Here is a 20,735-nt window from a genome sequence, read left to right as displayed (position 1 = left end):
ATTTCCCCCCAGTCAATTATTCTCTTTATTGCGGATGTCTTTCTCTCTGCCACTTATTCAACCCCCCCACACACACTTCTACATCATTCTTTCATATTTCCATTTTCTTTACCTCTGCGTCACCCCATTTCTGCCTGCTCTCATTCTCTGCATCTCTCTCTTCCTCTCTCTCTGCCTCGCTCTCTCTGCCTCTCTCTCTTCCTTTATTTATTGGTCTTTGCCTCAGCTCATGGTTAAATCCAGATAGATTCCCTGTAGACACATTGGCCATGAGAGGTAGCTGTCACAGGCACGCCCTTTTACGCAATCCCTCTCTCAGATTGGTGTCCTTATTGTAGATTATTTTTCACTGCCTTGCCTCGAGGGAAACTGGAATCAACTTGAAAAATTGCTCCATTACCCAAGTGTTCCAGGACCGGTAGTATGTCCAGTCTTTGGAATGGCTAGAGATATGGCCAAGCAAGCTGCATTGATCTTTGTCCTAACATACCATTATTTTCTCCCAAAGTCAAACCGTTCTCAATAAATCTCCGCATTGCATCATTGGAGTAATTCATTGCCCTCCCCCCCCCAACTCCGGATAGCTGCCTGGTGTCCGCTAAATATCCAATTCATCCAGTAGTCAAACAACCTGACAGACAACTTGTTTAAGCATGCCTCAAACACTCAGTGAAGTTTGTCAAATGCAGGACAAACGACTCTCGTTGTGATGGATTTGTTTGTTGAATTTTTGAATGACGGAGGGTTTTTGTGACTTGATGTACAAGAAAAGAAATCAAACATTGGCAGTGTAAAAAGATCATACAGAGAGAGAACACCATTATCGTGGAATAAGCGAAATAAACAAAGGCATTTCTAAAACGAAAGGGCCAGCGGAATGAAAAAAGAGGCTGGACTTTGGGTAAAAGAGTGGTGGATAAAGAGACTGTAGATCAACAGAAAGGCAACAACCGGGCTCGTTGTGGAATATAAAAATGATCTGTATTACAAATCCTGACTCGGAGGAAGTCGAGCTGACGGACAGATTGAGAATGGGAAAGGCATCAGAGGGTGAAATGGGGAAAAACGGCATATCAGGATAAAACCCTCAAACATTGTTTTGTCGGAGAAAGTACAAGATAAAAAGGCAGTGACGGGGTAATACAGACAGATGATGGATCATAACAATAGGGCCATTACGAGGCCTGAGGGCTTAGAGCCTTTCCATTCGTCTCTTATTCGGCTTCCTATTGGCCAGGTGGTCTCTCTGGGTTGCCGTTGCCACGGTAGCAGGTTTGTTCTATGGCCTCACCTCAGTGGTCATGTTCCTCTCTGGTAAGATTAGATTAGAGTGCCTCAGCCAGTCTCCTGTGGGGCTCCACTGTGTGTTTTAACTCTTGAGCTCACGCTCGTTAGTCAAGTTAGATTATAATTGGACCAAGGCTTCGTTTCCAAAAAATCTGATTTAGTAAAGGTTATTCAACAAAAACGTTCCCTCCAGTAAAAATGGTCAAATCCAGGAAATAGGCAACTTCTAACATGATTGTTTTTGTTTTAATAGTGATCTAATAGCACAGTAAGGAATGATGTTATTCTAATGATAGTTCTTTACTTTTATATTTTTGGGGAATTAATAATTAATAATTGCATTTGCAGACAGATTGCATTCCCTGTGGCTCAGTTGGTAGAGCATGGTGTTTGCAACGCCAGGGTTGTGGGTTCGATTCCCACAGGGGGCCAGTACAAAAAAAATGCATGAAATGTATGCATTCACTACTGTAAGTCGCTCTGGATAAGAGCGTCTGCTAAATGACTAAAATGTAAATGTAAAAATGTCATTTTAGGTTCGAGATCTATTTACGTGGATGTCGCCTGTCAAACCTAATGCAACTGACTGCCATTCCCCACTAATAGGGGAACATGTTGAGGTCACCATTGAAGTTTTGAGTCGACCGCTCTTGCCCTCCATTGCGCCCCAAACCGATGGATTTGTCAATGTTTGTATGCTGATTTACATTAGGAGGCCCTCTCTCTCCCACTCTGTCTCCCTAACTACAATCACAAACCCTGGATTGGAGGGTCAGAGTGGTGAAGCGAAAGTTAGACGGGGGCCATTTTCTTGTGTGTTTAGAAAAGTCAATGTTTCGGATTTAAATGTTGTTCTTCTCATCGTCACAGGACTTGGCTGAGGACCACTCTGCGGGGGTCCACCCCCACTTCCCACCTCCCTCTTCTTTCTGAACCATTGTTTCTTCCACTTCCCGTGAACTTCGACGACAGTGACTGATTGCACGCTGCATCTGCCAGTCTCAGCAGGTTCAAGACTGTGAGTATCAGCGAGTTTACCTTCTATTGCAGGACGGTTAGATTTCCCATTGAGCTCAGTGGAGCAGTAGGTAAAAGCAATAGCACCATGGGAGAGAGCGTCTTGGGTGATTGAATTTCTCAGCCCGGTGATTTTGATTTCATCATGCACTTTACTTGATCAGCAAAGTCCCGAAGTATTGTAATCCCCCTATAGCAATGCCGATCACAACCTTGATGCAGTTACTGGTGCAATATCTAAATTGTCAGCACTTGTATAAGCTCCGGAGGAATATGGTTAGCCAAGTCAATTGTGTGTGGCACTAACGATATTACTCTGATCTCTCTCTCAATGTTGTCACTAGGGCTGGGAATTGCCAGGGACCTCACAATATGTTTTTATCACGATACTTAGAGGCCGATATGTATTGCGATTCGATACTGTGATTTTTTTTTATTGCGACTCGATGTTCCAAACATATTGCTCAACGTATGTATGCTGGAGAGGGACAGGAGAGCCATGAGAAAACAGGTTAGCAAACGGCCTGTGGAGAGGTTCTTGTTTCGGACAGACGGGTCTCCTCGCGGTTCTTGTACTCCTATCAGCCATGTTGGCAGAATCCTTTGTGTGGGATTGAATGGGGCTGCTGCACTGTCAGGTGTGCCGAGGTTGGCTTTGTGCAGGGAAGGTTGCTGAGAGTAAAGGTGAAAATAGACACGGTAACAGTCAACAGAGGCAGGGGTAGACCATTCAGCCCAGGTGTGGGGAAACCCTGTTAGTTTTGGGCCAGAGTGTTGACGAGTTGTCAGTCATTATTCCACAGCGATTCATTTGTCAGTATTTGGATAGAATGTAGGCTCACCTGATCTTTTAGCTGTGCTTACGGTTTCTGACTAAATGGAGAAGCGTGCGAGATGATTCTCAAATGTAATAGCAGGGGTAGTCTTTCCTCACTCACACCCAGCTGAGTGGTCAACATAGGGTCACTTTTAAATCATTTGATAATGGGGAATACCTTGAGCAGAAAGGGAGGACATTGACATTATACTGACCCTGTATAGAATGTCCACTTTGTACTTTCCGAATATTGTGTTTGTTTGATTATGTGGTTTTCACATGTACTCTCCAAGGTTTTCTTTTTGTCACACAACACAATGCCACAGATGTCTCAAGTTTTGAGGGAGTGTGCATTTGGCATGCTGACTGCAGGAATGTCCACCAGAACTGTTGCCAGAGAATTGAATGTTCATTTCTCTACCACAAGCCACCACCAACGTCGTTTTAGGGATTTTGGCAGTATATCCAACCGGCCTCACAACCGCAGACAACGTGTACCCACGCCAGCCCAGGACCTCCACAGCCGGCTTCTTCACCTGCGGGATCATCTGAGACCAATGACCCGGACAGCTGGTGAAACTGAGGAGTATTTCTGTCTGTAATAAAGCCCTTTTGTGGGGGGAAACTCATCTGATTGGCTGGGCCTGGCTCCCAAGTGGGTGGACCTATGTCCTCCCAGGCCCCACCCATGCCTGCACCCCTGCCCAGTCATGTGAAATCCATAGATTAAGGCTTAATTAATATATTTCAGTTGACTGATTTCTTTACATGAACTGTAACTCAGTAAAATCATATTTCTTTGCATATATACAGTACCAGTCAAAAGTTAGGACACACCAACTCATTCCAGGGTGTTTATTTATTTTTACTATTTTCCACATTGTAGAATAATATTGAATACATCAACACTAAGAAATAACACATATGAAATCATGTAGTGACGAAAAAGTATTAAACAAATCAAAATATATTTGAGGTTCTTCAAAGTAGCCACCCTTTGCCTTGACAACAACTTTGCACACTCTTGGCATTCTCTCAACCAGCTTCATGAGTTAGTCACCTGTAATGCATTTCAATTAACAGGTGTGCCTTGTTAAAATTTAATTTGTGGAATTTATTTCCTTAATGCGTTTGAGCCAATCAGTTGTGTTGCCTCCTCAGAATGTAGGTAGGGCAAGAAAGGTGGGTTTGGAGTCAGCTTCACGGCAAACAATGTGACACGAATCAACGTTCCTACCTCCTCTCCCCGGCTGCGATCGATGAGGCAGGCAGGGGAAACCATGGGAACTGTCACCTCCTTATATCCCTCAGAGGAGGAGACGGTCACGGAGTCTTAGCACATCGATCCCCAGGTGACAGGCCAACCATTGGGCTTAATGACAAAATACTCACAAAGCCGCTACTGCTGTGTAGAGCGCCGTGTAGACTGCTGCATAGCGTTAAGTGAAATTTGTATGTATGTTTCTGTTTTTTTTCCCCCAATAACCCAAGGGGAGTTGCAACATCAATCCTCATTCATACTTGTTTCATGCTGGTCATATAATAGCACAGGTAGATGGAAAAGGAGGAGACCGTGTGAAAAGGACCGGCCTTTTGCCCAGGTTTCCATCTGGAGATTGTAAACAGAGTGCTTTGGATTATTTCTCAAGATCTCTTTCTACTGCAGTACAAGTGCCTGCCTTCTTGATAAGTGGCTAAGGCGCCGCTGCCGCTTGCAAGAAATGCCCAAGGACACTGACACAAGCTCTTAAAGACCATGGTTTCGCTTACTGCTCTTAAAATGGAGGTTATGGATTTCTGAATAAACACCAGCCCACCTATTGAGGAGAGGCCACCGCTGAAGGTTAGAAGACATAAGCTCTGTCGATAACACTCAAGTTGCCATAGAAACGTCAAACTCCATTTAAATCCAAAGAGAGAGAGCGGAGGGAGGGTTTAAGGGGCAGGATGAAGACATGGAGAGCGGCGAGAATGCAAAAGAGCAATGGGAGAAAGAGGAGGACGACTCGGTGTGAAAGAGGGAAAGGCACTGTATAGCGATAAGGGGATAGATGGCTTTCGATGCATGTGGCTAGATGAGATCTCTGGCCAGCAATGATGGTGATAACAGGCATTTAGCTCTCACACTCTAGCACCTGGAGCTGTCCGATAATGCACCTCTATGCTGACGCAGAACAGTACTGGAGGTCAAAGTATCGATTCCCCAGCAGCCGGCTGTCCAGGGAGAGAGTGACCGCAGAAACCCAGCTCTGGGATGTCCTCGCCACGGGCGCGACATGACCTTTTTCTCAAAGTGCCGCAGAAGGGGGACTGAGAGTATCCAATTGCTTCACACACACACAAAGGCATACATCCACTTACATCCACAGGCATACATCCGCTCTGACACACACACACACACACACACACACACACACACACACCGTGAACACCAATCACTCTAAACCTTGCTAAAGTCTCACAGGGCTAGTTGTTAGGTGGCATGCCCACCAGGGAGCAGAGCCCAGAAAGAAAAGCACTTCTGTGATTCGAAGCCCTCTCGCTTGGTAATCACTCCCATGTCTCACTGTTGCTTTCAACACCCCCCAATTATCGCTGTGTCAGCCGGTCCAGTCGAGTATTAGGGACACTAAAGACTGGCCTATTTTTAGAAGAAAGGGGGCCACAGCTTCTGTCCCTATGGGCTCACAGACACATGCCGAGAAACCGTGAAAGGAGACTTAATAGGAAAATAGAGCAATCTATGGACCCACACAAACACACACTTGCTGTACACAAGGAGATATACACACACACACACTTTCTCACAAACAGTAAGGCTCAGAGACGTGCACTCTCAGGAAGGTTGCAGAATCGGTCGTTTCAAGAGAATGAGAGCTTGCGTTATACCTGCGAGGACGGTCAATCCGTTCTATTTGTGATAGCTCTACTATCACCAACAGTGTTTTATGGACTCGTGGTTAGAGGCTTGGCTGTGTACGGAAAGACGATGTCATCCTTTGTTGACAAAGTTCGTATGGCCTAGATGAGACTGGTACAGTAGCTGGCTGCTCGGAGGAGGATCAATGTGTTTGGAACTGTCCTGGGATCAGAAGCCAGGGTTGTATAACATTGTAAGACATGCATGGTGTCATGCTGTTCTGAGTACAGGGCGATCAAAGAAGTGGACCAAAGCAGCAGGCGGTAGGCTGAGATGAGAGGGAAGAAAGCAAAGTGGCATGGGGAGAGAAACAGAAGTATGATTTGAGTTCAAGACGGACGATTTGAGTTCAAGACGGACGATTTGAGTTCAAGACGGACGATTCGAGTTCAAGAGACATGGAGGAATGCTCCAAATAAGAAAGCGTGATTGAAGATAGGGAAGCAGAAGAAAGAGCGTTGGAAGAGAAAGTGGGGATGGAGAAAGATTGCAGAGAGAAGGGAGAAAGTGGGGGAAAAAGAGGGAGGGAGAACGAGGGACCCTTCAGTCCTGCTTCTGCTTTTCATCTCTCCCTGAAGATGCGTGAGGGCCTATTTTAAACCCCTTCATCTGTCTAATCTGACGTTCATCTTTCGCCTCTTTTTTTCTTTAGCGACCATCGCTCGTTGTTCAGTGTCCTTGATTTAATTGAGAATCTCTTTCAAACAGTTTAACAGCCTCTTGCCCTTCCCCTGTTTTCTCACTGGCAATCGAAGAGAATTACTTTGATGCGATGCGAAAACAGCGTACCCCCCCCGCTTTTTTATTTCCAATGTGGAATTAATTGTCTCTTCCCCAAACAAAGTTAATAGAATCATAAAACGATAGCTCTGAATCATAGTGACTTGATCATTTCTTAAGCCCTGCTCTCTTAAAGCTGTATGTTCTTACATTTGCATGGAACTTTAGTTATGCCTCTAACTTGACCCTCTTGAGGGCAACCGGCACAGGCTTTCGACATATCAAACATAACAAATAAAAATAAACGTACCTCCTTCCTTCAGGCAACATTGGCTCTTTCTTTCCGCTAGCTATTCGTTTGATGCAAACCCGCCCCCCATCCCCGTCCCCGTCCCCAAAGTGCTTCTGGCCTTGGAGTCGCCTGGGGAAATTCCACAGATGACGGCCAAGAGAGACGAGAAGGGCAGAAATGGAGTTTGTGGAGGGCACCGGAATGCGACGTTAAGACCACAAAGTGTTTCTAAGGGGCTTGATAACACAGGGCTTATGTTACCACTCCACCTCCCCTCTCACTGTACCCTATTGCCCAAAAGGCTACGCCCTCCGTGCCAAAGAGAGAATATGAATGGGAGTCATTGATTGATATGAATAGCGTTGTGTTGGTCAAGTTGGACACAGGCGGACGCACGTGCGCACACATACGCATGCACGCCAATACACACACACACACACACACACACACACACACACAGACAATGGATCACCCATCCTTCATGAGCGATGGCTCTGTAGCTCTCTACTGCACACAGAGTAATGAGAACTTCAGGTCTGTGGAGCCCAGTGCATTTATCACATGCTCACACTTAATGGTCCCTCTGCCAAGGCTTAGCACCACGCCTGCTAGCCGCCCGCTACAAACCGGACTGTTTGTATCCCCCGTCTCTCTACAGCTGTGTGGACGCGTTTGTGTGTGTGGTTACTCTCATTGTTGATTAACTTTTTCTCTCTCTTTCTCCTGTGGTCTCTCTCCGATGCACTGCTCTCTCTCTCATATATATATATATATATATTCTCCCCTCTGTGTCTCTTTTCTAGGAGAGAAGGCTCTTTTGGTGTTTGTCCTTCAGCAATGAAAGATGGCTGCTGGATTAGCTGTCATGATGAAAGCTTATCCCAGTTTTTCTCTCACGGTCCAGTGCCATGTTTCAAGGCACTCTCTCTATACTGAACAAAAATATAAATGCAACAATTTCAACGGTTTTACTGAGTTACAGTTCATATAAGGAAATGAGTCAATTTAAATAAATGAAATGGGCCCTAATCTATGGATTTCACATGACTGGGCAGGGGTGCAGTCATGGGTGGGCCTGGGAGGGCATAGGCCCACCCACTGGGGAGCAATCAGGAGTTTTTCCCCACAAAATGACTTTATTACAGATAGAAATGCTCAGTTTCATCAGCTGTCCGGGTGTCTGGTCTCAGACGATCCCGCAGGTGAAGAAGCTGGATGTGGAGGTCCTGGACTGGCGTGGTTATACGTGGTCTGGTTGTGAGGCGGGTTGGACGTACTGGCAAATTCTCTTAAACGACGCTGGTGGCTGCTTATGGTAGAGAAATTAACATTCAATTCTCTGGCAACAGCTCTGGTGGACATTTCTGCAAGTCAGCATGTTAACTGCACACTCCCTCAAAACTTGAGACATCGTAGTATTGTGTTGTGTGACAAAACTGCACATTTTAGTGGCCTTTTATTGTCCCCAGCACAAGGTGCACCTGTGTAACGATCATGCTGTTTAATCAGCTTCTTGATATGCCACACCTGTCAGGTGGAAGGATTATCTTGGCAAAGGAGAAATACTCACTAACAGGGATGTAAACACATTTGTGCACAACATTTGAGAGAAATAAGCTCTTTGTGCATATGGAGAATTTCTGCATTGCATAAATATTGCCAATTCAATATTTTATAAAAAAGGAAACACCTCTCTCTGTGAAGGACTCTTAAAGAGCAAGCATTCACACACAGTGAATTTCTTTGTTGTATATCAAGACAACTGAACAGAGATTTGTGTTATCTGTAGGCTGATCTCCACCAAATCCATTTTAGGCCTATTGAGCCAGAGGGAGGATCTTGCTGAGGAACAGGCATTTTGACCTGGTTTCCCTCTCTCCTAGAAACCATTTGTGATAAACATCCTTTGACTTGCCATGCGTTTTGGTTAGTAACATGCCTTGCCAGACGGGTACCCTGTAATGTCTGTAAGGTGCCATTACAATGTAAGAGCATACACAATGATTAAGTACTTCATCGCGGCGTAAAGCATCAGGAAGCGAGCAGGCGAGGTCGTGGCATTTTACGGTGCCTAGCGCCGTATTCAAAATGGAGGGCTTAAAAAGTGCACAGATAGATCCCATTGATTCATAACCTGTGAATTTCCGTAGGCTGCGGTTAAAATGGAAAAGTCACTCGTACAAAGTGATCGATCTATTGTGGCAGGAGGATATCAGGAAGCGGTGAGCTCAGCTTTGTACCAAACCCTCTCCTTTCTGCTTTACTACTTTATCCTGGAGGAAACGTAATGCGGTCTATACAGATGTTTAACGCCACCTTTGGGATTCTCCGAAGCCTCTTTGTGGAAATCCAGAACTACAGACTCAGCAATGGCTGGTCTTTTGATTCCTCTATACCCTCCCCGCCCTCATCATTCTGTTGGATCAGTGGTCAGGCCGTTTCTCTATTTTAATGTGTGGCAAAAAGTTAATCTGTCTTTTGAAACAATGTATTTTCTGGGCTTCCCTCTTTCATCTCATGTTTACTAGATTTGGTTTCTTTGTACTCTCTCCAATTTTTGAAAAACAAGCCTATTTATTATCATCTTTGTGACAGAACAGGCAAATACCTCTGTTGCCAAGCACAAAAGCCTTCTGTTGTTAAGTGAGAACCACCAAACAAGCATGGCTGAGAGGGGAAAACTGAGAAAATATGCATTTTACAATCACTCAGTGTTTGTTCGAGCTTTGAGTGTTTATGAAAAACAGAGAATGGGATAAACCGATAGACCTGTTGAGAAAAACAAAGAAATGGAGACCCAGGGAGGAAAAACAAAGCACGCGCAAAAGACAAGACACAGACCTCACATTATCCTAAAACGATCCTGTCTGGGCCTGGCGGTTTCAGGTGTGCGTGATAGAGCTGACGCTGTGATGCTCGGAAGGAAAACGCTGCTGCTCATCTTCAAAAGGCCTCCTAATGATCCCTGAGGGCTGCCCGGCTGTGAGAGGAAATGGAGGAATGAGCACAAAATGAGCCACAGCTCACCAAAGCCGCTGACCACTGGGATATTCCCAGGTCGCGCCAGGGTTCCGTGACGGATCTTGTTTCTGCTGCCAAAGCAGATACTTGGATTTTGCCGGGTGGGTGGCGAGTGGCTAAGAGGAGATTGGCAGCTGACTTGCATAGCAAAGGGGCTAACCGTGTCCCGTGGATCATCAGAGACCAGGGAAAGAGCAGTGCAAGACACACACACACACACACACACACACACACACACACACACGGAATTGAATACTGAGCTGTAAACGCTGAGCTGTAAACACAGCTGCCAACTGCATCAATTCATACACGGCCACTGATCAAGCTTCATTCAGAAAGGTTACTCAAGTTCAACACGAGCAATGACCAGTACCATCTAATCAGTAATCCTGTGGAGAAAAAAAATACTTTTTGTTTTACATAGAACACGCAGCCATTGATGTGTGCTACGGACAACATTGATTTCTCTGAGCCCAAACAACGTGCTCGTAAGCAGAAACGTATGCAATGCCATCAGTTATTTTAATGACCACTCGTAACGCAACTGATGATGTGCATTTAGATGACATCAGAGGGCATGTGCACTTGATTTGTTTCATTTTCAGGCTCAGGTTCATTCAACCCATCGTAAAACGGACCCATGCAGTGTCCAAATGTTCAACCTGATTTTTATAAGCCTGGATCTTTCAGTCAAAATATCAATGCCACACTTGCTTTTTTGGCGCACTTGGTGTTTACAGGTCCCAGTACAGTTGTAAAAGTGTATTTGAATGGTTGCCAAGCTCCACAGACACATACAGTACTTATTTGCTGTGTGCGTGTTTGATCAGCCCTGAGTGTAATATGTTAATGCTTGCTTCAGATTGTTTCACTGAAAATATTCTCAACCTTTCACAGGGCATCACAAGTGTGATTTTAGAAATTAGGGAAACATTTTTAATTAGAGAAGAATGGCTAAACTTTTTAAATTCTAGTTAATTAAGGATACTATAGTTATTACGTTTCACATTGGATTTATTAACTAGAAAAAGGTAAGTATTTTTAATTCTGTTGCCCCGCTCTGCACACACAAGCTTGTTAGGGTGGAGGAGGCTTAGCTAGCTATCTCGCTCTCTCCTCACCCGCAGTTTTTTTTTTGGTGCATCCCGAGCTGTACACTAGTCTGTCCATCACTCATATAAACAACTAGGCTATAGCTTGCCCGCTTCATAGCAAGCTGCTCTATCCGCACTGATCGGTGAAGTAATTTAATGTCAAGCTTAATGTAAAAAAAATATATATATATATTATATTTGAGGTTTAAAAAGGAACAGAAAGGAACGACATTAAGCCAATTGAAGGCCAATGATTGCTTTAAGCCTCAAGGTGGTCTTTCCAACTAGTGATAGTGACAGGTATGCTGTTTACGGTACCCTCAAGCTGTCCCTCTCCCATTTAAGATTACATACTTAAGCACTGATCACCACAAATCAGCTGTAAGATTTACCTTACGCATGTAGTTTTTCCGCAAGCTCTATAAGCCAATATTGGCAAAGCCTCCCCCTCTTTCTCCTTCCATTGCTCCTGCGTTGTAAGAGCATTTCACCCCCTCAACTCACTACAACCTAGAGTTCCCAGAAATTGTATTACAAGATGTTTTTTTTCTCCAAGTCCACTCAAGCAGTGAAGAGTTAGTCTTGGTGTTGTGTTTACAGAACCTCGTTGTGGGCCCTCTAGGTGTAGAAAGCATTGCGTGTCCCTAGGGGGCTGTGTTTATGCTATCTTAGATACGTGGGTTGTTCTCGAGAGTTTGTAGAGTTAGAAAAACTGCAGATGAGGAATGAATAGCGATTTAAGTAGGTACGTGGGAAATGAATGTTGGCTGTCCCCTAGCTGGGAGTCATCTAATGCAGTATGTAATGACACACACCCGCCAGTGGCAAGATAGTCAAATAGGAAGATGCCCGTACCAAACCAAGTTTATTTTTGCCGGATGCATAGTTCAAACTTGTCTCTTCCCCTCTCTAACAGACTCACAAATGCTGTGAATCCTTCGTGTAGTGTGGTAAGATGATGCCTTCCTCTACTATAATTTTTTGCCCTTGACTTCAAACCAGGGGTAACCCCCAGCCTCCGCAGTAACGTGGGACGAAATGAGAGGAAATTTAGCAATTCACTTAACTCTAAGTCTCTAGATCTAATAACAAACATGAGGGAAGCGACCCGTGTTGTAGTCTGTAGATTGAAGACTCTTGTTTTGTCCGTGGATCATTGTAACCCTTTTCAACCATGGCACTGGTGTAGTCTGTGGGAAACGATCCTTTTATATATTCCCCAATTCCGTAGTTTTCTCACAGTGCCCGAGTACAGTCCAAAATAATAAAAGAATAAGAGTGTGGAAAATGTTGGACTGGTCTCTCGATATAAATGACACTCTGAGGATCCACATTCCCATGCATTGACACAAACCAAAAGTGCAGAGGAGGTTTTGGAACTATGTAGTACATAACAGAGATTATGTGTTTAGGTAATTGTGGTGTAGAAGCTGGCGGACGCGTGTGGAGTGATTTGTCATGGACCGTAATCAGTCTCAGCTGAAGTGAGGTTTTCCCCGATCGCTCCAAAACCTCAGGCGTGCGCCGGTGACCGCAGAGAGAGGGTTGAGAAGTTGAACGGTATGGTGACTGACACCCACGCCTCTTGTGGAATTTTAGGGGGAGAGCTAGATCTCTTCTTTTAAAGCCTGAACATCTTTCCAGAATAGTTCATTCCTGCTGTTGGTCTCCTTTCCACGTAAGGGAGCTAACCTCATGTTACACTCCCCTCATGTATTTGGACAGTGAAGCTAACAATCTGACTTTATACTCCAACATTTATACTCCAAATGTTTCATACGAGGCGGCAGTATAGAATGTCACTTTTTTATTTGAGGGTATTTTCATACATGCCTGTTTTACCGTTTAGGAATGAAAGCACTATGTATCTAGTCTCCACATTTGTCATAAGTATTTGGACAATTTGACTTAGTGTGTTAAAGTAATCAAAAGTTGAGTGTTTGGTCCCATATTCTACGTCAAGCTTGTGACTCTACAGACTCGTTGGATGCCAGTTACTGTTGAGAAAACAACCCAAAACAAATTGCAAATGGATCCAACAAGTCACAAGGTTGATGTAGTCATTGCGTGCTAAGAATATGGGACCAAAACATACATTTTGATTAGATTTTTCCATGTCTGGTGACTGGTCTTTATACATTTACAACACTTAGCATAGCAAACGGAAGCAAACCTCATAAATCAATCCGAGATGGCTTCAGTCGTCTCCTGTTGCAGTTTCATACAGTACTTTTGATCTTTTGCCTCTTGACAGGAAATGTCCCCCACGGTTGTGACTACCACAACCCAGGCAGGCGCCACCACAATAGAGAACAAGTTGAAGAGCTAGAGTGAGTTTTTGTCTCCGGGGTCGTTGTCTCCCAGCTGGGAGCTCTTAGCAGCGCTGTAACAACCACTCTATTGGAGAAGATGGGAATGTATGTTCTCACTTTTAGCTCCTCAACTCACTAGTGAGGTAAGCTGAAGGTGGACTGAAAGCAGCTGGGCCTTAGCTCAGTCATACAATATGACCTTGGTTTGCCCACAAAAAATATACATTGTTTCATTTGTTCTATTATATTGTTCTGGAAACAAACTTTCCATACGGCACAGTTACAACATTACCCGTTTTCATGTGTCGTGCTGATTATGCTAGTCAGTGGGGGGAAGGTTTGAACTCTTCCCCTCTTTGTGTAATATGATCACAAAAATGACCTCAGACTGTCCCGTGTTACTTCCTCCAAACATCGATTGAATGACAACACAGGTTGCCTCATTCATGTATCTTCAGTCTGACTGTAGTGGAGCAGTAAATCTTGCGTGTCTGAGTGGGTGTAATCCTTTAGAGTAGAGGCTACCGCGAGCCACAACGTAAACACGACTAGACGCTAATGCTAATCCTTATCATTTATAGCTGGGGGGGGGCATGACTGGCTGACCTCGCGGCTAAGCACAGCACCTGCTCGGAATCTAAACTAGGATGGCGTAGGCTAATTGATATTGATGGCGAGAGCTCCTGTTTGTTGACTTTGGGAGGGCATTTAGTTAGCGCGGCAAGCTTACATCCTTTCTCTAGCGTAGCGTTTCCCAAACTCGGTCCTCAAGACCCCAAGGGGTGCACGTTTTGGTTACACAGCTGATTAAGCTTGATTATTTTTTTTAATCAGCTGTGTAGTGCTTGGACAAAAACACTTAACATGCACCCCTTGGGTTCCTGAGGACCGAGTTTTGGGAAACCCTGCTCTAGCGAGTCAGTGGAGACATGCCTAGTTTAATGATGCATGTCCTCTTGCTAGCAGCATTCCTCACAGTATTCCTCACGAAAGAGTCAGAAGGTCAGGATTTTAGAATGCTAACCTAGTAATGTATGATATTGTAGTAAATCTAGATCTTGCTCTGTGTAATCCACTTGGTTGTGTAATCCACTTGGTTTATCAACTTGATGCAGCCGTTACAATATGAAACGTTTCCTGTAAAATGAGTCAAACGACTTCAATGAAACTATCAATTGACTCGTTCAGAATGTAGATCGACGCATCTCTACGGTCCATTGGACTGACGTGTATAGTATCTCAGACAGAATGACCTTTCCCGCCAGCATCTCCCTCTTGTCATCGCTCTGGCTGTGTGCGTTAGCGCTGTATGTTAGCACTCTAAGAGGCAGATGTTGACGTTGGCAGCCGTTAAGACCATCTGGATTCCAGCTCGAACCGTTCGTTCCTCATTGATATTGTTTTGACGAAAGCAGACAGCCTGAAGTCGATCATTAATATTTCTGACCAAAACTGGCTGGTGTCAGTCTGACCTTGGGGAAAATGTTTTATTAGTGTTTATATTAGTGTTTAACATTTAGTTTAGTTTTACGAGTTCTGGACTGCTGCCGGTGTCATGAGTTGATAGACCAGAACACGGAGACAATCACGTGAATCATTTGTCCAGTGTGATTTTTATTTTTTTGCATTTCTTTCAAAAATTGTAATGAAGAATACATTTTGTTATGCTCGCAGCTTTGTGTTGCCATTAGATGCCATTAGGCTATGATGAACCATAACTGTAGCTTTTTGTTTAGATAATGCAAGCAGAAAATGCCTCTTGTCCTGAAATTGTATCATTCGATTTAATAGACATTGGCTCCTGAATAAATTTTCTTTAAATCAAATCGATTAATTTGCGAAGATCACTAGCCAATTGAGAAAATGTCCTAAATTGAGCAATTACAGATTTGGCATGACATATCCGTGAAATAGGTTGACATGTATAGTCAAACAGCGGGTGTATTCTATGACCCCTTTTTTAATCTGACTGAATTTAATTCCTCTCTTCTCCGTCCATATTTCCCTCCACAGACAGTGCTCCCTTGGATCGGAGCCCCACACCATGACTTGCTGAAGCCGCCTTTGCTGCTACCCAACCCCCTTCTCCTCATTCAAGATGGTCCCTCCAAAATGGATGAGGCGGCGTCTCCTGCTGGCGGCCCTCACACTCACTTCCTGTCTACTGTTCGCCATGGCCACGCCCTTCCCCAAGGACCTGGAGCCAATCAACGTTGTCGGATGGGAGCGTGAGTAGCCCCACCAGCCCCCTGATTTGGCTTAGAGTGATTTAAAAGGCCAAGTGGTGCCATGTTGCATATTTTTCCTCTGTGATATAAGGGGATTAATTTAGAAGCACAGGACTGGTAGTTAGAGTGCACTAATATGATGTGACACATAAATCTATCCCAGAGTTAGCGGAGGAAGATTGCTGTGATATTTGTCAACAGCATTACGCAAGGAAACCGATACCCTATTTGTGTGGCCTAAGGCTGGCTCAGAGCCCTAATGCTACCTTGTTAATACATTGATGAGCTGAAGTCAGGCTGTCGAGTTGGCCTGCACGAGAGATGAGTGTGGAGGGATGGTCTTGTGCAAATTAAACACAAGATTAGATTAAGCAAAGAGGTGCACTCAAAATGGCCATCATTGGATTTTGAGTGGGTGTTGGGGCACAGTTTTCCCACAGTTCTCTAACTGTATGTGGGTCTATGGGCTCTAGGGGGTATGGTTTACATGATAGTTAATGAGCCCGACAGGTTCTATACATTATTGGTGTGAGAAAGGTGGATAAAGAGAGGCGAAGGAGAAAGTGTCGCCGAGGGGCTGTCATTGGCACAGTGGCATTAGAAAGGAGTTGGTTTGCGCGGTCAGCAGCTTCAAATCGCGGAAAGAGAGAGGGCAAAAAGAACGAGAGGGAGTTTAGTGTGGTTCCGGTATGCGCAAATCAAGTCGAGGAGAAATGCTGAAAATGTCCGGCTGAGATCAGCTCTTTTTTTTCAGCCAGATGTAGTAGCTAACACACCTTGAAACCGATTTGACTACAGATATATCTCCTGACATATCGGACAGTGGAAATGACAACATCAGACCCATCTACACAAACTGGGAGTGAGAGTGGACTTCTCAAGGGCATTTTGTTTAGTGTTAGAGCATATTCGGCTCCTCACTCTGCATGTTGCGGGTCGGCGTCGTCTTTGCCATCGACGAAATGCCAACAGTCTTATCATTTAATGAACACTTTTGCCTCGTCATCATATTTGCTGTTGTGTTGTCCAAACAAAGCCTTTCGACCGAAGTTTAATCTTACGGCTACAATATGTGCTTTAATAATTGCCATTTATGCAAATGACTTGCGCCAGAACTGGAGTAGCAGACACTTTATCTTGGCTCACTCATCCCGAGCCAAATAAACTATGGATCTATCAAACCTTCATCTACCCTTCAGCAGGGTTGTGTTCGTTGGGCACCAAACGGAAGAGAACGGACAATAAAAACAGGGATTTGTCCAATAAGAAACGCTCATGTTTTTCAAAAATGTTGTTGCGTGCCTTAATGAACAAGACTCAGTCCCCGCACTCGCCATTTGAGTCCAGTCCTATCAGAGGTTTCTGTTCATTACCTTCCCTCCAGTCTGACCTTTAGAAACAAGCAGGGCTCCTGAACCTGGATCCAGTCCACAGAAAGAATAGGACATGACTAGAATGGAAAGAGTCTGACCACACAGTGACTGGTTTAGTTTAGCTACTGCAAATCTACGCCATATCCGTTTATCGCCACTGGCAACTGAAAATCCAACAAATACTACATTATTAAAGATTTAAATACCATAGCAGTTGGGGTCATGAATTGGAAAAATCTTTATGTATGTGATAATTCAACTATTCTTTATTATAATTTTCGCTCTTTATAGACTCCTACCTATACCCAGGGTTCCAGGGGCTGGTGTCGGACAACGACACAGCCAGACTAGGTCTGGACTTCCAGAGGATGCTGAGGATCAATCACATACTCTACATCGCTGCCAGGTCAGTCAGCCAATCCACTGCATCCGTTCTGGTCCACATGTTAACAATCGCAACCAATTAAACATCACAACCAGACTAACCAATCTAGGGTCTGTTTCCCGGACACTGTAGCGTTTTCAATGGAGAATCCGAGAAACCAACCCTTGGTTTGCCTGTTATTTATGAGACTGTAACAGCACACCATGACTCTAAATCTTAGTCTTTACCCCACAGGGACCATGTCTTTGCAGTAAACCTGACCACAGCTGGTGACGACTTCGTCCCCCAGCTGGTAAGTTACGTAATCAAACAGTCAGTCAAACCTCACATGGCTATGCAAGATGGAATACAACATAAAAAAAACTAAACAGGAAATAACATGGCCGTGTGGTTTATTACTGCACACTTTTGATCTGCTTGTTCTCTTCTAAACACAAAGTACCCATAATTTATTTGCAACATCAATAATATTTGTTTGTAGAAGTACCACAGCCTGGCCTCTAGTGAGTTTTCCTCACTAATGGACTTGCCTGCAAACAATGGCCCTCAGCTTGGCTGCTCCCCCAGCTACCTCCCCCTCTGTTTAACATGAAAGACCACAGTGGAGAACCCTCGAGCGTAACCCCAATATGGCAGAGGTCCAGTAGTTATACCCAGAAGCCCCTTTTCATATCAGCTTCCCAGATTCCCCTGCTGTTGACGGGGCGGGCGAAGTCAAGAGACGCTCTCGGCAGGCAGACCCCAAACGTCACAGAGAGGCCTCTGACAGGCTATTGGCCACACGAGCACATTCTGTGATTGCGTCAGTCTCTTTCATTTAACTCTGGGTGTGATGGGGTTTTCTCTAGAGCATGGTGTGGTGTCATATTTAGTCCCCCCCCCCTCCCTTTCATGTATTGCAGAAGCTCACATGGAGGTCCAAGGATGTGGCCAAGTGTACCGTGAGAGGTAGAAACAGTGTGAGTATCTATCACCATGTTCCTTGTGTGTCTACTTTGAGGTCAGGAGAGAAACTCTCCCTAGCAACATAAGTGCACCTTATAACATAATTGGATGGTTTCAAGGCTCAATAATTGTATTTGTGAATTGCTGTGATAGTAATGCCTGAGTGCTATTTTAACTATCTATCCTGTGTTTTTCTTTTCCAGGATGAGTGCTACAACTATGTCAAAGTGCTGGTACCGCGGAACGATGAGACCCTGTTTGCTTGCGGCACCAATGCCTTCAACCCCACCTGCCGCAACTACAAGGTGTGTGTGTGTGTGTGTGTGCGCGCACGTGCGTGTGTGTGCTGTTCATTTCTTTCTTTCATCAAACCTTTAGATTCAAGAGAGCCATGATTGAAGTTTGTTAATGTCACTCCAATTTAGAAGGCTGTGATTGCTGATTTGCGGGCCTGCAGAGACAACGAGCTAGTCATTATCACAATGCCACAATTTGAGTCTTCGTTCACCCCCTTTTTTTGCTAAGCCTTTTGTGTGTTCAGTCCTCTTGCATTGACAAGGTATAATTGCTACCTGGGCAGTCGGTTTGCACTTCGAAATGATGTCAATCTAGACTGACTTAGTTTTCATCACTCATTACTTTTTTTAAATAAAAGTCAGCGCCATGCTTAATTTTACACTATTTCTTACAAAATGGGCGTAGGAATTCACCTGTTTTTTTGCATACAATACAATTGGCATACATAAAATAGTGAGATTGTTGAAAAGCCTAGAAAGATGACTTGTCTTGTCATTTAGCATTAGAAACGAGAGGTAATTACAGCTCATTGAAGGCAGTGAGGTGAAGCCAATCAGACAGATGTTGTTTTGTTTTCCCTAGCACTTGTGTGTGTGTGTGTGTGTGTGTGTGTGTGTGTGTGTGTGTGTGTGTGTGTGTGTGTGTGTGTGTGTGTGTGTGTGCACTCCTGCTCCTGCTTTGCCACAAATAGGAGACTGTCCCCAGAGGGACTGGAGGGGCAGCCAGATCGTTTATGAGCACCAGCAAGGGGCTGAGCAACCACAGCCGTGCTAGCAAAGGGGCTGAGCAACCACAGCCGTGCTAGCAAAGGGGCTGAGCAACCACAGCCGTGCTAGCAAAGGGGCTGGGCAACCACAGCCGTGCTAGCAAAGGGGCTGGGCAACCACAGCCGTGCTAGCAAAGGGGCTGGGCAACCACAGCCGTGCTAGCAAAGGGGCTGGGCAACCACAGCCGTGCTAGCAAAGGGGCTGGGCAACCACAGCCGTGCTAGCAAAGGGGCTGGGCAACCACAGCCGTGCTAGCAAAGGGGCTGGGCAACCACAGCCGTGCTAGCAAAGGGGCTGGGCAACCACAGCTGTGCTAGCAAAGGGGCTGAGCAACCACAGCTGTGCTAGCAAAGGGGCTGGGCAACCACAGCCGTGCTAGCAAAGGGGCTGAGCAACCACAGCCGTGCTAGCAATTCCACTAATGTTGCAGAGGAGGTATTGGGTTAAGGGGTTTGTGTAGTGCTGGTTTCAGTCCAGGCCCTAGGCCATAATGGCAACAAAGAACTAAGTTTCCTCTCGCTCACACAGATGACCACCCTGGAGCAGGTTGGCGAAGAGGTGTTGGGTCAGGCACGCTGTCCCTTCGAGTCGGGCCAGTCCAACCTCGGCCTCTTTGCTGGTGAGTGGCGCAATTTATACATTTAGAGTTTGAAATGTAAATGTTTTGCCCATAGTCCATTAGCAATAAAATGTAGTCCAAAGCCTAAGTGTTAGGCCTTTTAGGTAGGTCAAAACTGAAGCCTAGTTTTATGGCTAAATCGATTAGTCATAAAAATCTGAGCATTCTTATAGCATAAATGTAAGTGTTTCATATATGAATTGGTAAATAGATATGATATGGACATGTCTTTTATATAAAGCTTAACCATTTGAATTATATTGTCTTACTATGACTTGCTTTTTTTATACTATCTTACTTATTAATTGCTATATTTACTATACTTGCTTTATTTTCTAGGTGGTGATTTCTACTCTGCCACCATGACCGACTTCTTGGCCAGCGACGCTGTCATCTACCGTAGTCTTGGGGACGACAGCCCCGTCCTGCGGACCGTCAAGTACGACTCCAAGTGGCTCCGAGGTCGGTCACGTGAATGTCGTGTCTGTCAGTGTCCTGGTTGGGGATGTGTAGATTTTTCAGCCCAGTACCAGGACACCCATTGTAACTCATAATTACATCATCAAGTCCTTACATACCCAGCCATCACAATGTCTTGAGACCTGTCTTAGAAAATGAGGACACGTCTCTATAAACACGTA

The 20,735-nt window shown here is 44.8% G+C and overlaps 1 protein-coding gene across 4 annotated transcripts in view; it reads left to right on the top strand.

Moving 5' to 3' along the window:
• The window catches only part of LOC106588355 (semaphorin-6D), a 95,354-nt gene that overhangs the window by 50,225 nt on the left and 24,394 nt on the right, over positions 1-20,735 (top strand). For 2 of the 4 annotated variants that reach the window (XM_014177250.2, XM_014177243.2), the window contains exons 3-10: positions 2,158-2,305; positions 15,494-15,708; positions 17,373-17,487; positions 17,701-17,758; positions 18,369-18,425; positions 18,615-18,716; positions 20,004-20,094; positions 20,434-20,556. In XM_014177250.2, coding sequence (XP_014032725.1) covers positions 15,579-15,708; positions 17,373-17,487; positions 17,701-17,758; positions 18,369-18,425; positions 18,615-18,716; positions 20,004-20,094; positions 20,434-20,556 — 676 coding nt within the window. In that variant the 5' untranslated portion in view covers positions 2,158-2,305; positions 15,494-15,578. Of the gene's footprint in view, positions 1-2,157; positions 2,306-12,567; positions 12,729-13,422; positions 13,499-13,526; positions 13,624-15,493; positions 15,709-17,372; positions 17,488-17,700; positions 17,759-18,368; positions 18,426-18,614; positions 18,717-20,003; positions 20,095-20,433; positions 20,557-20,735 lie in introns of those variants that run through there. The other 2 variants (XM_014177245.2, XM_014177246.2) reach the window with 2 other exon arrangements.

The sequence above is a fragment of the Salmo salar genome, chromosome ssa27 (genome assembly GCF_905237065.1).
Source record: "Salmo salar chromosome ssa27, Ssal_v3.1, whole genome shotgun sequence".
Classification (NCBI taxonomy): domain Eukaryota; kingdom Metazoa; phylum Chordata; class Actinopteri; order Salmoniformes; family Salmonidae; genus Salmo; species Salmo salar.
This window is presented reverse-complemented; position numbering and strand designations above follow the sequence as displayed.